General features: G+C 38.6%; 1 protein-coding gene across 4 annotated transcripts in view; it reads right to left on the bottom strand.

Moving 5' to 3' along the window:
- The window catches only part of LOC122809309 (guanylate-binding protein 1-like), a 713,173-nt gene that overhangs the window by 295,565 nt on the left and 401,332 nt on the right, over positions 1-16,276 (bottom strand). For all 4 annotated transcript variants that reach the window (XM_044080701.1, XM_044080704.1, XM_044080703.1 and 1 more), the window contains one exon: positions 2,004-2,072. In XM_044080701.1, coding sequence (XP_043936636.1) covers positions 2,004-2,072 — 69 coding nt within the window. The remainder of the gene's footprint in view (positions 1-2,003; positions 2,073-16,276) is intronic.

Here is a 16,276-nt window from a genome sequence, read left to right as displayed (position 1 = left end):
ATGGGAACAGCAGAAAGATAAGAGAGAGGCAGGTTGAAACTAACTACTGATGAGTGCTCACACTGGGGTCTACTAGGAACTGATCTACTCTAGAGAACAGAACCCCATCAGAAACATTTCTCTGATCTCTGAACTGGGTCAGCTCAACAACATGTGATCAAACTAGTGAAAGTCCAACCATAAACTGAATCAGTTGACAGGCAGAGGAAGACATTAGTTCTACTACCATATAAAATGTAACCACATGGGGCTGGAACACAAAGTTAAGCATATGTCCTTCTTCATGCAAAAGGGGGGCAATAATCTGAAAAAAGCACAAGTTCCACGGTAGCAGAAAGAGAGTGAAAGAGAAAATGCATGGCAAATACAACACTTTCACTGTCAGCCAAGATGGTAAAGTCCCCAAAACTAATCAGCTCTGGTGCCTAGGAGAATAAACTGGTGGAGTTTGATAAAATACCCCTTGTTATCTTGCTAGATAATGAACAGAAATATCAGCAATATGCTCCTGATAGCAAGACATATTTGGAACAACTGCTGATGCCACTTATAATTGGATGAATTGAAAGATCTGAATGAAGTCCAACAAAAACTCCACAAATGATATTACCCAACCTAGGGATCCAGACAACAGAAGAACCTGATGGAGTTGTGGCTGCCAGAAAAGGAACATAGTTCTCATCAAGCCATGTTTTCATAATAAATGCCATGTCAGCCAGGTTGAGTTAAGTCATAAAAAATACATTAATATGGCCCTGGTATGGGGCATTCAATCTCAAGTGCAGAGTCCATAGGAAAATGAGAGTACACTGCCAGCCTGGGAGTCAGACACAGATTTGTTGCTCCTGTCAACATTTTATTTAACCATAAAGTGGCAGCTAGCAAGCCTAAAACAGCTATGCCCTTCTTACTTTGGACCCAAACCTTGGAATTCCTTCTTCATGGCACTTAACAGGTTGTAGGTATTCCATATCCCTTATACATCTTTACTGTAGCACATGACAGAAATCTTTTGTTGTATGCCTATGATATACTGACATATAATAAACACAGTAAAACCTTACTTAAAAAGAAATGAAGTTAGCACTTTACACAATGGAAAACATAACTTAACAGTAAAACACTATGACTTAACCACTAAAAACCAAGAATTTAAATAATATATGAGATGTAGAGCTAATAACAATGATTAGACTGACTTTCTAAAACATTAGTCAAAGTATAAATTGAACCCTTTATATGAAATTTAGAGCATCATAAGTACATTAACTTAACAAACAGTTCATGCACATATGAATAATAAAATTCTGGGTCTTAACATAAATCGTACAATTAACCATAAGACAAAAAGGAAAGCAATAAGATAAGAGTATGTAAAGTTCTTTGCTAACGGTAAATAAATCCTCAGCATTCACACAGAGAATAAACTGACAACAAGTTTAAGTTATTTAAGGGAGACATTTGCTCAGCTGCAAAATATTTCCTCCAAACAAAAATGTTTGCAAACTGTACATCTATAAAGCTAGAGAAACATCTTCATTCACAAACAATGAACCAGATTTAATGGTCTTAAAGGGGTCCAAAAATACTGAATTTTGCCACGTTTAAATCAATAAAACCAGGTAAGTGTATCATCTTTAAATAAAAGAACAAAGCTAAAGAGAAAGGAAAAGTCGGTACCAGAACCAGAAGATCAGTATGAAGAATGTCGGTATCAGCTGTCAGTGCATGCCACAAACTCGGCACTTACACAATGTGGCTGACCAACTGTCTGAACTGTTTAAACTAGGTAGTGGACTACAAAACTAAAGAAAGCAGGAGGGCTGCATGAGATCTAACTACATACGTGATGAGTAAGCAGACTTTCTGACATCAGCTCTCTTCTTAAATATATTCCTACACAGTACAGCTGCAAGTTGGATGCCTAGACAAACTGAAAAATGCATTCATCATTCATGATGTTAAATTTAATACACAGAATTGTAAAGAAATCAAACACTAACCTCATTCACTCTTATTCGTGTGGAAGATGGAATGTTCTGAGACTGCTTGACAGGAGTAACTCTTTCGAGCTGCACAAAAACAACACAAATGAGGCAACTGCTTTATATCTGCTTGAATTAACTATTTCCTCTGACCACAAAAATGACCACTCAGTGGCATGACTTTGACCATACAGTACAGAAAGGAAATGTAATAATCAGTTAATTGTTAACTTACATGGCATACATCACTAGTGAAAAAACAAGACACATACATTTATACAGAATAAGAGGTGCAAGCACACATTCCCTAATGAGATGATATAAAACACTGAAATATCAAGTAACATACCTTAATATTCAGGTTTGTTCACTAGCTAGAGCTTCAGCAGTACTATCTCATCCATATCAAATACAAAAAAGTGACAGTTGTGAATGTTTTGTATCATACTCACAGACCGGTGATCAGAAACAAAAAAATTGGCATTTGTCAAAATGTAGGTTTTTTTTTTGAGTGTTATGTAATTTTTTATTTTTGAAGTTTTTTAACGTTAATTATTTAAATACTGTTTTTATATACTACACCTTTTAACAGAAATTTGTCTTCATTTGTAAGTGGATCATATGACTAATTTGCAAACCTTTCTAACCTCATGTAAGGAGGTTGCACCCTCTTTGCTTCACTATTTATTATACTCATTTCTAAGGTCACTTTTATATATGGGAAAAGGCAAGTACTTTTTTTTATCTTTTATTAAAGCATTGTTAAACTCCCTCCAAGCTCTCCCCACCCTAGAGAATACAGACATCTGTGCAGTTACCAAGACATGGTTTAACGTTGCAGACAGCACCCTGGCAATGCAAGGGTTCAGTGCCTTCCACACTTTTAGACCAGTAGGCATACCTCCCAACTGTCCTGAATTACTCGTTTTTTTGCCGAGTTTTGGGGTCCAAATAATGGGATGCCACGATTCCCAAGTGGCACCCCTTCATTTCCGAATTTTTTTTCCTTTTTAAAATTTTTTAAAATTTTCCGCGCTTTAGCTCACGTCATCTCATGCGTGATGACGTCAACTTGTCAGGGCTACCAGCCTATTGGAATCGTGCTCGCAGCTCACATATTTCCGGGTTTCCGGCTGGTTTAAATGCTTTGCGAACAGGAATGAACCAGCCGGAAAGGAAGGTTCTCTCGCTCAGCAAGGATTTATTTATTTAGAATGGCTCAGGCTTAGCTGTTATTATTCGCTCGGCCAAGGATTTATTTGTATTTAGAAGGGGTCGGAGACCTCGGACTCGGCTGTTAGAATGAATGGATTTGCTCTGGTAAGCTGAATGAAACTGCTCACTCTGAAATATTAATTATCCCTACATAATCTTTGCATGTAAATATAATTATTAACATGCACATGGATCGATGTAAGCACAAAATTAGCACACTAGATCTAAAAAATACAAGAATCATCTTTTAGAAGACACTGCACTGCCATCTGTGATTGTGCAACAGAGAACTATTTTTAAATATGCATTCCTATGCAAAATATAAAAAAGAAACTCCCTTAATGAGATTATAATGAAAAACTATGTCCCAATGTATTACAGTAATAATTATCAGTGGGGATGCGGGTTCTGCAGCGTTCTTCTACTTTTGCTTGTCTTCTCAGTCTCTGCATTTGCTTGGTCTAATGCCAGCCATAAAGCACAAATGGTGTACATCTCACTCCCCCACCAAGTCGTATTTCTTCAGTATGCAGCAGAAGACAGGTTTCAGAAACCTCTGTTGCAGTGAGCAAACCTGATTTAGGCAAGGGGGGCTCAATGTGATATCGCTGTGGTAAGGCTCTATTCCATAGAATTAATCACTCTCGTTGATGAAAGCTCCATGCAAGTATTGCAACCAAGAGGCAAAGCTAATGCTAAACTGCCATGGACACCTCCCTAGAACTTTTTGCTGGGATTGGAATTGCATGATACAGCAATTCAAAGAAGCGAAAAAAGTATATGCTATCTTTTTAAGTGTGTGTGTGTGTGTGTGTGTGTGTGTGTGTGTGTTGCAATACACCTGGTGGCTAGAGGTACTCTGGTTCAAACCCTGTACCTTGGGTACAGGGGTAAAAAGAGCCTAAAGTCCCTAACCACCACCACTTCTATATTTGTCCCTCATATTTTCATCTAATCTGAGACTCCTCCTCATAAAATCTGTGGTTTTCAGGATTTTTGTGGAAAATCATTGCAGGATTGAATTCATTTAAATAATGACAGGCATTTGAATTTCAGACTTCATATTCTTCGGAAAATAAATAGTAACACAAAGCCTTTTATTCTTGCAATTTTCTAAGTTTATAAGATGAGTATTTTAAATTTGTCCCTATTTTGGGGCTGTATTCCCCCATTATTGGCCTTGTCCATGTTTTTTGTGATAGCTATGGTGAGAAGTGAGAAGAACTGAATTTGTATTCCCTCATTATTGCTTTTGTCCAGGTTTTTTGAGCAAAGAGTTTGAGAGCTATGGTGAGAAGTGAGAACTGAATTCACTAAACGATAGCCATTTAAGTTTCAGTCTTCCTATATTTCATGAAACTTCTGATTTGGCATAATGGTATGTTGCTCTGATTGTAGTGTACAGGGTCCTGGGTTCAAGTTTTGCCAGTGAAATGCATGGTGGTAACAAAGCATTTTATTCTAGCAACTTCCCAAAATTATACAAGCAATGTTTAAAAATGTGTCCCTGGTTTTTGGCCTTTTGTACCCCCCCCCCCAAAAAAAAAACCCTGAAATTGAAAATAAGTGTGAGAAGCTGTGCAACATGCCTATTGCTTACACTACTGTCATTCTATTTATAGTGTGGGTGTGGACACACTGGAAGTAGACTCTTATGATGGAAATGTTCTGAATTGGGCAGTTTTGTCATTATTGGTTCATGCATTTTGTTTCATTGCCTACAGCCTATTGGAAAAATGTTCAAACAATAAATGTAACATGCGCTCTTACAAGTGTGCTGTATTATACACGGAATATAATTTAATAAAGTCAGGATGGTGTATCAAAGAAAACATGTATGTTTCTTGTAGTGGCCAATGATTTGAAAACAGCCCAAAGGTAATCTCTATCCACCACTGGCCAAATGCATTTTCTTTGAATGTTGTGTGGGTTTCAATGCTGTTTCAATGAATGTGAGTTTCAAGGGCAGAGATGTTTTAATGCCAAGTCTATTTTCATTGTGAGACAGTGTTGTTTTGCTTAGCAGATGTCTATTGCTGACATCTGTGCATTGGGCTGCAAAATGTAAAAATAAAATCCAAGTAATCATTGTTATTAGTAAAGCAGTATGCACACATTAGTGTTTATGGTAAATGGGTGAAATCGCCAGGTAATGGGACATTGGAATGGCTGCAGGGGGACTCCGGTGCCATATTTTGGTTGTCTGTTCTTCAGTTTGCATTTGAAAGTTGGTATCTCACAATACCATTGAAGTGGGCGAGGTTACATAATTATGTATGCAAATTTTGTGTTAATCAGCGTACAGATTTGTACCTATTTTTCGTGAGCCTTGTCCAGATTTTTGATGTTTCCAGGTTGAGAGGTATGCGTAGGTGCAGAGACAGGAATAAAGGTAGGTTGGTTAAACAGGATGATGAGCTGGACTTTCTCCATATGCAGGTCACTACAGATAAAATCCCGTATTGTATTCTAGCAAGCTATAGGTCATCCTCTACGCCCCATGAAACTTACAGTGCATACTTAAATCCATTGGAGGCACTCACCACCCAAACTAACACTTTACTTATGGGGGATTTTGGGAATCCTACACAGTCCCATATCTGCAGCCACAGAGGTTCCTGGACTTCATAAATACAAGCACCCTTAACCAGTTAGTGCATACACTCATTAGAGATTCCAATATATACTAAGCCTCATTCACACAAATATGGAAGAATGCTGCACCACCCCCAAGGTCACATTCTCCCTAGTAAGGTCTAACCATAAAGTTAGCGCCTTCAAAATCTAAAACAATTCAGTAACCCCAGTAATCCCAGTAACAGTTAGGAACTATTCCAATTCAAACTACCTTTTCTTAAGTGATTGTTAAAAGTCAATGTCCATCCAAATCCAGAAACACAGCAGCCTATGCAGAACTGTTCACAGAAACTATGTACAATCATGTCAATGGCTGCAGAGAGGCTGCTGTACCTACCAGAAGTAAGCCCAAAATGAACACAAACAAAAAAAAAAAACACTGTTGGCATCCCAGACTAGGTTATACAACAAAAGGAAAAAAAATCATGGCTTAGTATCAAATACAGCTCATTACTAGGTGCCGATTTAAATGATACAACATATTCTACATTCCACTCTCAATGTAAAGACAAAGATTCCTTTATTCACTCTTTGGTAGTTGCATACAATTCTTATTCTAAAGCTGTCAAGGATATAGTTACTAGGAAATGGAATATTTTAATGGAGGACAAGGACGTTTTTAAAGTTTTGGGGGAACCCCAAATTTTGTTTACAAAACAGGTAAAAATTTTAAAAATATTTTTGAACACCAAATAAATATTAATGTGGCTAGAACAATTAAGGATACCTATAGATGTGGTGCCTTTAGTCAGTGTGTGTATGTTCTACAGCAAGAATGTATTACTTTTGTTAATTTCCCCCACCTTAACAGTTCCCTTCCAGATAGAAATTGTGCCTCAAAGGGGTTTATATATATACTGCACTATGTTCTGGCTTTTCATGTTTCTATGTTGGTAAAACTGAAAGACAGTTTCATAAAATAATCTATGAACATAATTATGCCATTTTTAAGTGTAATTTAAACAACTCTGTTTACAAACATGCACAGAGTTGTCACACCTTTTCCATGTTCTTGTCTGGATTATTAGAGGTTGTTCCATATAACAACTGAAGGGTGGGGTGTCTTTGGAAACAAGGATAGTATACAGAGAATTAATGTGGCAATTGAGATTATATGCTTCAGTCTACCCTGGGCCAAACAAATGGGTGTCAATTGTCCCTGCTCTAAAACTTACAGCTACTAAATTATAAATTGCATTTATATGTTGGAGTGATTTTCACTTAGCATACCAGTATTTCATATTTGAGTGTTGTTTGTGTAATTTTTTGTTTATGAAGTTTTTTAATGTTAATTTGAATACGGTTTTTATATACTACATCTTTTAACAGAAATTTGTCTTCATTTGTAATTGGATCACATGGCTAATTTGTGAGTTTATTTAAATCCAGTTTTAGGTGTTCTATACAGTTCTGATGAAGCACGGATGTTTAGGAATGAAATCGCTTAAAAGTTTCCTTCTACTGTGCGAGGATTTACATGGCTGGTGATCAAATAGTCTTAATTTTACGGACTTCTTTTATTTTACATTAATTTGATAACTAGTGGTCTATACTGTCGCTACACTTTGATAACTAGTGGTCTATATTGTTAAGACAGTTTCTTAACTAGTTGTCTATACTGTTGTGACACATTGATAACTAGTGTTCTATACTGTCGTGACACGATGTGGGCCCTTTTGTGTTCTTAGAATACTTTCTGCTACTTTATGAATACAATATTCTGCAAGGTTGCTGACATTCATTGCATCCAAAGTACTACTCTCTCTTTATTTCCTGACCTTCCCCCGATTCATCATAATCCCTTTCCAGTTTGAATTATAACTTCTGCTTGTGTTATGCATTTTAGCCTTAGCTGTGTAGCTCTGAAATATCACTTCAATTCAGGTAATCCTAAAATACCTTACTCTTTTGGATCAATTTATCCCACTTAACTCTTCCCCTTCCAAATAAATTCCTCCAACTTCTTACTAATTATTATCTGCAATGTCTCCCCTGGTTGATAAAAACATGCCTGATATGTGCATAAAAGGGACTAAACATTTTCAATGCTTGTAACTTACTCTCCATATCCATAAATAACAGCCAACAGTTTCTCAATTTTTGTATTGTCTTTTTAGTCTCGTCCCACATACCCTTAGCTGCCATAACAGAAGCCTTTTTAATCAATACTAATCCATACTTCATCTAATTCTGTCCCCATAAATATGGGTATTGCTGAACCAATTTGTCTCTCTCCCAAATCTTATTCAGGAAATCGTCTTCCACTTTCCTGCACTTGTATCTGAATACCATAATCTGTTCTCTTTCAAATTCTCTGCAGCTGGAGCTACTTTAACCTCTGCTCTGATGTCATAATTTCTACTTCTGTCTCACAATTGCTAGAGGTAACAGAAATGCTGTGCCTTCACTACTCAAGTTTCTGTAGCATAAAGAAATACTGGTCGCATCAATGTTTATTTTACACCTTCGTTATCATTCTTCCATCACATTCTACCACTGATGCTCTGTGCCAGCTGGATGCAGCACCTTTCATTCTAGCTTTGACGACCTCATACAGTCTTCCCTTCTCCCCAGCCACCCCTTCCATATACCTGAAGCTGTTAACTTGTTCCATTATTTTTCCTATATCTTACTTTTCAGCTTCTTCTCCCAATTTCCCCATGTACTGCCATGGCAACTGTCTTGTCTGTACTTATTTTCCTCCCATGTGCCTTCAGTTTTGCATTCTGTTCCCCTATTAATGGCTGAAACTCCTGTTCAGAGTTGGCCTGTAATGCCACATTGTCTGCATACAGTAGTTTTGTTGCTCTATCCCCTCTGGCTTTTTTTGCTAATGTAATACACTACCAGAATGAACAGAAGTGGGTGCTGAGCTGAACCCAGATGAACACCCATTCTCACTGGGAACCTCTCTGCGAGTCCAAACAAGGTTCATACTAATATCATTGGGTCCTCGTACATATCCTACACTAGCTCTGCCAATGTTTCCAGACTTTGAACCATTACAGGACTGCACAAATCAGCTTTTTTGAGACCTTGCCATATGCCTTCTCCATGTCTAGGAATGCCCGATTGGACTCTTTCCCCATCTTCAGCTTCTTCACCACTACCTGGAAGGTTGGTGTAATGGAGTGGAATGTTGGCATAACAGTTAAGGTGTTTACCTTACAGACACAAGGCACAGTGTTTGTTTCTCACATGGGATTACCAGCTAGGCTTAAAATGGCCCACAAGGACAGTTAGCCTAGTACTAATCTATAAACTTAACCTATGAATCTTTCTCACTGTAAACATCCAGTCAGTTGTGCTGTATCCTGTTTTGAATCTGAATTGCTCATCTCCCATCGTATGTTTTACTACTGTGCTTGTTCTTTTATCTATGACCCTCAAAGATACTGCTTTAGTAAAGGATGAGAAAAGATTGGTGGCTCTGTGCTGTAATGAGCCGAGATGGCGGAGGCATGGATTTTTATTGATGAAAAAGAAAGGCCTTTGTCAAGCATCTCAGTTAAGTATTGTAAAATCTGAGGAATATTTGTCTCTGCTGTATCAGTTCCTTGTGCTTGTTTCCAAGCACAGAATCTCTTCCATTTATCAGCATAAGATTTTCTAGTACCAGGCCTTCTGGCTTCCAAAATTACATCCATCACAGCTTTACTGAGAGGTGTTGTTTGAATAACTACATGATCAGCCATGCTGCCAGGTTCAGTGTTTGGAGCTGATTGAGCAGGATTTGTTTGTTTTGCTGAGACAGTAAGTGAGGTCCTTTGAGGTAAGTACCAAGCTGGGAATTGAGACATGTTCCTTAGGATTGGGTGCCAGTACTGGCAGGACCAGTCCAGGGCAATTAGTATCATCTTTGGTTTCTCCTGTCTGACTTTTAGTAGTACCTTGGGAAGAAGAGGCAGAGGAGGAATTGTGTAAACTGATAGGTTTTTCCAACTGAAGGATAGGGCGTCCACTTTCCATGCCTGTCCGTGATAAGTCCTTGTGCAGAATTTTTCCAGTTGATAATTTAGAGGAGAGGCAAATAGGTCTATGTCTGGTCTCCCCCATTTTTTTATTATCTTGCTGAAGACTTGTGGATCTAGTTTCTACTCGTGAGGGTCCATAAGGTTTCTGCTTAAATTGTCTGCCAGAGTATTTTGCTTTCCTGGCGGGAATTGAGCTTGAAGATGTACTTGGTAAGTCAAGGCTGTGTTCCACAGTTCCATGGCTAGTCTGCAAAGGGGGTATGAGTGCATGCCCCCCTGCTTGTTTATATACCACATCACCGTGGTTTTGTCCGTCTTTATCAGTAGTTGTCCTGGATGAAGTAAGTCCTTGAAGGCTGTCAGGGCATTTTGAACAGCTAACATCTCTTTTTGATTTATATGCAGATGCATTTGTTTTGGGGTCCATATGCCCTGAATGCATCTTCTCACCAGGTGGGCCCCCCATGCATAATTTGACGAATCTGTTGTTAAGGTTTGGCTGGCAGAGGGTAGAGTGAAAGCCCGTCCCATGTTCTGGTGACATGCCTTTGCCCACCATAGAAACTCCTGTTGTAGGCAGGGAATGAGAGGAATTATTGCTTCCAGACTGTGACAATGTTGACTCCATAAACTTTTTAGGTACCATTGTAGTTTCCTCATATGCAGTCTTGCATATGGAATTAGTAGGATGTAGGATGCCATGAACCCCAAAGCCTGCAGAGTTTGTCTTGCAGATAACTGGGTTTTTGTTGCCATCAGTTTGAAGTAAGTAGTCAGCTGCCTTTGTTTGTCTGGCGTGAGGAAAGCCATCTGGGCAGTTGTATTTAAGCTTGCACCTAGGAATGTTATCTTTTGAGATGGTACCAGTTGTGATTTCTTTTCGTTTATTGTGTACCCTAGGCATGTTAGAAGCCTTTTCACAAATGCCTGGTGCTGAAGAAGAATGTCCTTGTTCTCTGCTTGAATGAGACAGTCATCCAAGTAAGGATAAATGTCTATACTTTTTTGTCTGCAAAATGTAATTACTGGTGCCAGGCACTTTGTAAAGACCCTGGGCGCAGTAGATAAGCCAAAGGGCAGAGCAGAGACTAGGTAATGCATAGAGCCAGCCTTGAAACGGAGGTATCTTCTGCACGTTTCCCTTATTGGGATATGCAGGTATGCCTCTTTTAGATCTAATGTCACCAGCCAAGCGTTCTTGCCCAGTATGGAATGTCCAAGTAGGTGTTCAAAATTGTTAAGTCCAGTATTGGGTGTCAGGCGTTGTCTTTTCTGGATACCCAAGAACAGTCGAGTAAAAACCTTGTCCTTTTTCCTGTTCTGGTACTGGCTGAATAGCCCTCATATCCATTAGAGATGTAACCTGTTTCTGTGCCTCTGCCCATTGATTTTTTGGCAGATCCAGCCAACCGTTTGCCATTGGCAGAGTATGGAAGTGGAATCTGTATCCCTGAGATACTATGTTTAGCACCCACTTGTCCTGGGTTATTAACTGCCAATTTTGAGCAAAATGTGCTAACTTTCCCCCTAAGAGTGCTGTCAAAAGGTAAGTTGCTTGGTGATGGCAGAGACTGTTTTCTGTAGGTTGCGCTTTATCTCCTCCAGATTTGGAGGTTTAAGTCCCCCATTGCTTTGACCTGCAAGAATCTTGTGACTGGTATCTGGAACCTTTAAGGCATCTGGATTTGCCCCTTTGAGCTCTGTCGGACACAGGAACGGACCAATTTTTTGTAGGCCAGTGTCTACTGAATCTTGATGGCTGCACTAAGTCTTTTACAGTTTGCATAGATTTTGCTTTATCTTCCATTTTCTTTAAAACCTCTTCTGCCTTAATACCAAACAGAGTATCATACTGTAAAGGTGCATCCAGTAATTTAGCTTTAACATGATCAGGCAAATTTTGCTCTTTTAGCCAGGCATGCCTCCTAATCACAGATCCAGTAACTGCGGCCCCACAGGAGGCCTCTAAGGAATCAAAACCACATTGCAAAGTACGCTTTCCAACTTGTTCTGCAGCATGCAATAATTCCTGCAATTCTTTACTTTCTGCACATTCAGAAATCTACATAATTTTCTGTTTCAGCAATCCCATAACATGTTGTTGATACTTGAGCATATGAAACTGGCAGTTTAAGGCCCTAATTGCCAAGGTTGCAGATGAATAAATCTTCTTTCCCCATCTATCCAGTGCCCTTGAATCTCTGTCAGAGGGGGTATGATTTTTTGCTGTTGAGGCCTTAACCCCCTTTGGACCCTGTGAAATAGTTTCAGGATCAGCAGCAGGGTTTCTAAATAAAAATTTGTGTGAGTCAGAGACCCTGTAATATCTGTCTGGCTTGCTGGGAGCCGGAGGTAAGGAGTCTGGAGTCAAAAATACATCATCCACAATGTCTAGAACAGGAGGTATGGCTAAAGGCCTATGCTGAGGGAGAAGGAGGAAATGCCTGAGCCTCTTTTTTGATTGTGAGAATTCTTGACTCTCCCAGTGAAAATGCTCCCTCAAAGTATGCAAGGTTTCTCCAAATGAATAATCCTCAAGAGGTGATGCAGATGGGGTAGATTCCTCTGCATCCGAATCCTCATAGGGAGGTATAGATAATTCCTGATCATAAGAGGAATCAGAAGAAATAGAAACCTGATCTGAAGATTCATAATCAGTGTCTTGCCTAGGCCTCTTATCAGGAAGGGGTTGGGAACCCCTGATCAAGGTAATTAGGTCTTCAGACATTTTGATCATCTGTTTTTTGAGCATAGAGGCCTGTGCACGTGGCTCATGCATCAGTTTTTTAGCTTTAGAAGTTGCTTTTGTCTTTGATTTTGAAGATGGCGTCGGTTTTATATAAAAATGTTGAGGCCTGAATACACCCTCAGAAGCCGATGCCTGCTCAGCGGATCCGGACCCATCCGAGAGAGAGACATCCGTGGGTACAATACTTTGAGAATCTCGCAGTGTGCTGCATGGGTCTTGGGAGGGGCCTGCAACTCGAAATTAGCGGTTATCACGGGCTGCGAAAGCACCTCACTGAGTACCGGCGAACCGGCTTAGGAGAAGCTTTGTCGTCGGTTTTGGACCTCGACGGTCTGTCTCTGTCCTTTTCTTTGCATTTTTTGTGTATTACAACAACAGCAACAGATAAAGCAATGAACATCTGGATGTATCATGTCATTAACTGGAATATGTACATGTGGCGTTCAATTTTTATAAGTTTTGATTGATTCTACAAGATTAGTTTTATGTGATAAATCATTTTTAGTAGTAAATTGATTCTATTATATGCATTACAGTAATTGATTTTGTATAATCTTTATATAACTGAGTGTATTTATTTCTTATATGTACTTCATAGTTATTTGTAGAAACCAAGTGTTTTTATAATTCGTTAAGACACCTTTAAGAAGAATGGGTGGAACATTTATTCAATTAGGAATGTTCAGAATGCCTTATATAAGAGCACACTATGAAGTTCGAATCTATTGTAAGGTCTGATGAAGTGGATGTGATGTCCATGAAAGCGCTAACCTAATAAATTACCTGGATTTTATTTGAATTCCATTTTGGATTTTTTCTTTGGACTTGCTTTTATGCTGACCTCCTACATTTAGTGTATGAACCCTGGAAGTTTTTGTGCTGATAACCGTTCTTCTTCTTTCTGAGGTCATTTAATCCAAGCTCACTCATTTATATTGTGTGTAAATCTAAAAGTTAACTTACTTTGATTAAACAGAATATTTCAATGTCATGAAGAACTGATTCCATGAACAAAACATATCTGCCTAACTGAATATTTTCAAATAACATCTTGGCCCTGCAAAATTTGTTCTGACAGATGGGATTACATTTCTGGGAGAGCAGCAGCAATCTGGTATCTGATCACTACAGCAGTAACCACCACACTGAAGCTACTGAGATCCAGAGTGATACAAAACATATAACCTACATTGAGGTTTTATGATATCAGAACTGATTATTTTACAAAGGGGAGTATATAGCATTTCCCCCTACATAAACCAAAAGAAACGGACTTGCCCGACGAAAGTATGATGGCACAAACCCACCAAAAAAACGAGTATCCACCTGGATAATACTACAGTATTATAGTATTATTTTCATGTATTGGTTCTACATTGCTAAAAGCTTTTAAGACATGCTATTTCTTTAATTTTTTGAATGAACCTAATTGCTTACATCACTGACTTTACTTATTTAAACTACAGGAAGTGATGTATAACTGTTTTTGAAAAAGTTTGGCAGGAGCCAAACGAAAGTGCTTAATTCAAAATGTCTTTTTTACGCTTTGTGGATTTGTCTTATTAAACCCTTGCTGAGTATTATCCAGGTGGATACTCGTTTTTTTGGTGGGTTTGTGCCATCATACTTTCGTTGAGCAAGTCCGTTTCTTTTGGTTTACGTTTGGTTTGTTTACACTCTTATTTCCCCCTACATGGAGGGTTTGAAGATCAAAGCTAACAATGAAAAAGGTACTAATGCAGTTTCATACAGCTAGCCTATCTTTGATAAACACATCTAAACAGCTCAAAAGAAACTGCTCAAGGCTGGAAAATACGAAACCACAGACTAGCATAACTTCCACTTTATTCAACGCTTTCGTAAAAAACTTCTTCAGAACCAAAAGAAATGTTACATCAAACATCCATTTAAATACTGCACACAATTAAAATCAATTAATCAACTGCATAGTGTAAAATCATAATTAAAGAGCGCTTTACAAAAAACAAACTCTTCATTCATCATTATGCACTATAGAATGGGCATAATTGAATACATTACAATAACAAACATTATAAAACATACGCTTCACGATCTTTTAAGAAACATTTAATATTGATGGCTTCATTTAACCCAGGAAAATGATCTGCCTGTAATTTAATTTGCCATCTAGTTTCTCTCTGAGCCAAAAAATTCCTGTAATCACCCCCCCTGTAATCAGGTTCACAGTGTTCCAGGATAAAAAACAAACATTTTTTAAAACCAATACATTCAACACTATGTCTATAAAAGATTTGGTTTTTGTCCTTTTTTATAATATTATACATATGCTCCTTCATTCTAACATTTAATTTTCTAGTAGTCATACCAATACAAAATGATGAGCATTTGTCACACACTGCAATATAAACAACTCCTTTTGTTTTACAACAGAAATTACCAGGGACCCCTATAGTGTTAGGTATGTGAGGAAGTTGAATATAAGGACCTTCTAAAATAAACCTACAAACAGAACAATCATGACATTTGTCGCTAGTCTGTGGTTTCGTATTTTCCAGCCTTGAGCAGTTTCTTTTGATTTATTTTTTGTCCAGCTGCTTTGTCGACTTTTGACTTTTGTTGGTACATCTAAACAGCTGTCAAATAAGCCAATTATATTTCAGCTGTCTGTTTCCTCAGTTACTGGGCTCTAACCAAGATGGTGTTTTGGGCTGCCAGGGACCTGAGGTCACACTATTCTCCTTCACAAAATGACCACTGAGTATTGCAGTAAGATGTGCAAGTAACTGCTAATGAGCCAAGTGATAGGAAAAGTTTATTAACGTTGATTTCCATTTATCCTTGGACTTCCAATGGGAAATACAATGAACTTTAGTCTCTCTCTCTCTTCCCTAAACTTGTCTAAATGGCATGAAATTGAGAGGCTGGTGGTAACAACGCATAAACCTTCTTTTCTGCCCAAAGGAGAATGCTTTCATTGCATGATCCTCTCTGTTCTGCTAAAGAAAAGAGATCCTGGTGAAGCTTGTGTTTCTGGTGCTGAACACACACCGGCCTTGGGAAATCCACTACTTAAAAGACCTGGATGCAAGAATCTCTTAACTGTAAACTTCAAGATAAAGCTGAACTTTTAATTCAAGGAGTCTGCTACCATGTTTCTTTCTCCTAGAAAGTAAAACGTCAAAAGAAATTTACCATATGCCCCCGGTAAGACTTGCATCAATTGCCTCCAGAGGAGTTGTGAGTGCATTCCTCCTAGAAATGATTCATGCTTCGACTCCCCTCTCTAGAGAATGTAAACAAAGCAGCACTGCTCTCAGCACTTTGTAAAATTAACATGAAGTATCTACAGAGTAAAATTCTGCAGTCATCACTTCTCCTTTAAGACCAAGACAAGAAATTCTGGTCCCTCCCCCAGTGGGCTGAATTAATATAAGAGAAAGAATCCAATACCTCCCTGATGAAATAGCTCCCAGGGGGACATCTACATAAGAGAGCACTAGAAGACCTTTCCCCTGCAGTATCTCTACCACCATGGTCAATATCACAGTGAAGACTCTACAAACAGACCAAAGAACACCTATATGGAAAGCAGCACTAAACTAAGAAGAACTACAGAAACCTCCCAGGCAGATCCCCAGAGCTGATGTATGGCAACAAAAAGACTTCCTACAGCAGAAGGGGAACAAATGCTGGGAAAGTCACCATCCAGAATGTGGTGTACTGGATATTTTGGT

The sequence above is a fragment of the Protopterus annectens genome, chromosome 8.part0 (assembly GCF_019279795.1).
Source record: "Protopterus annectens isolate FY-2018-M chromosome 8.part0, PAN1.0, whole genome shotgun sequence".
Taxonomy (NCBI): Eukaryota; Metazoa; Chordata; order Ceratodontiformes; family Protopteridae; genus Protopterus; species Protopterus annectens.
Note: the sequence above shows the minus strand (reverse complement) of the source record. Positions and strands in the feature narration are given on the sequence as shown.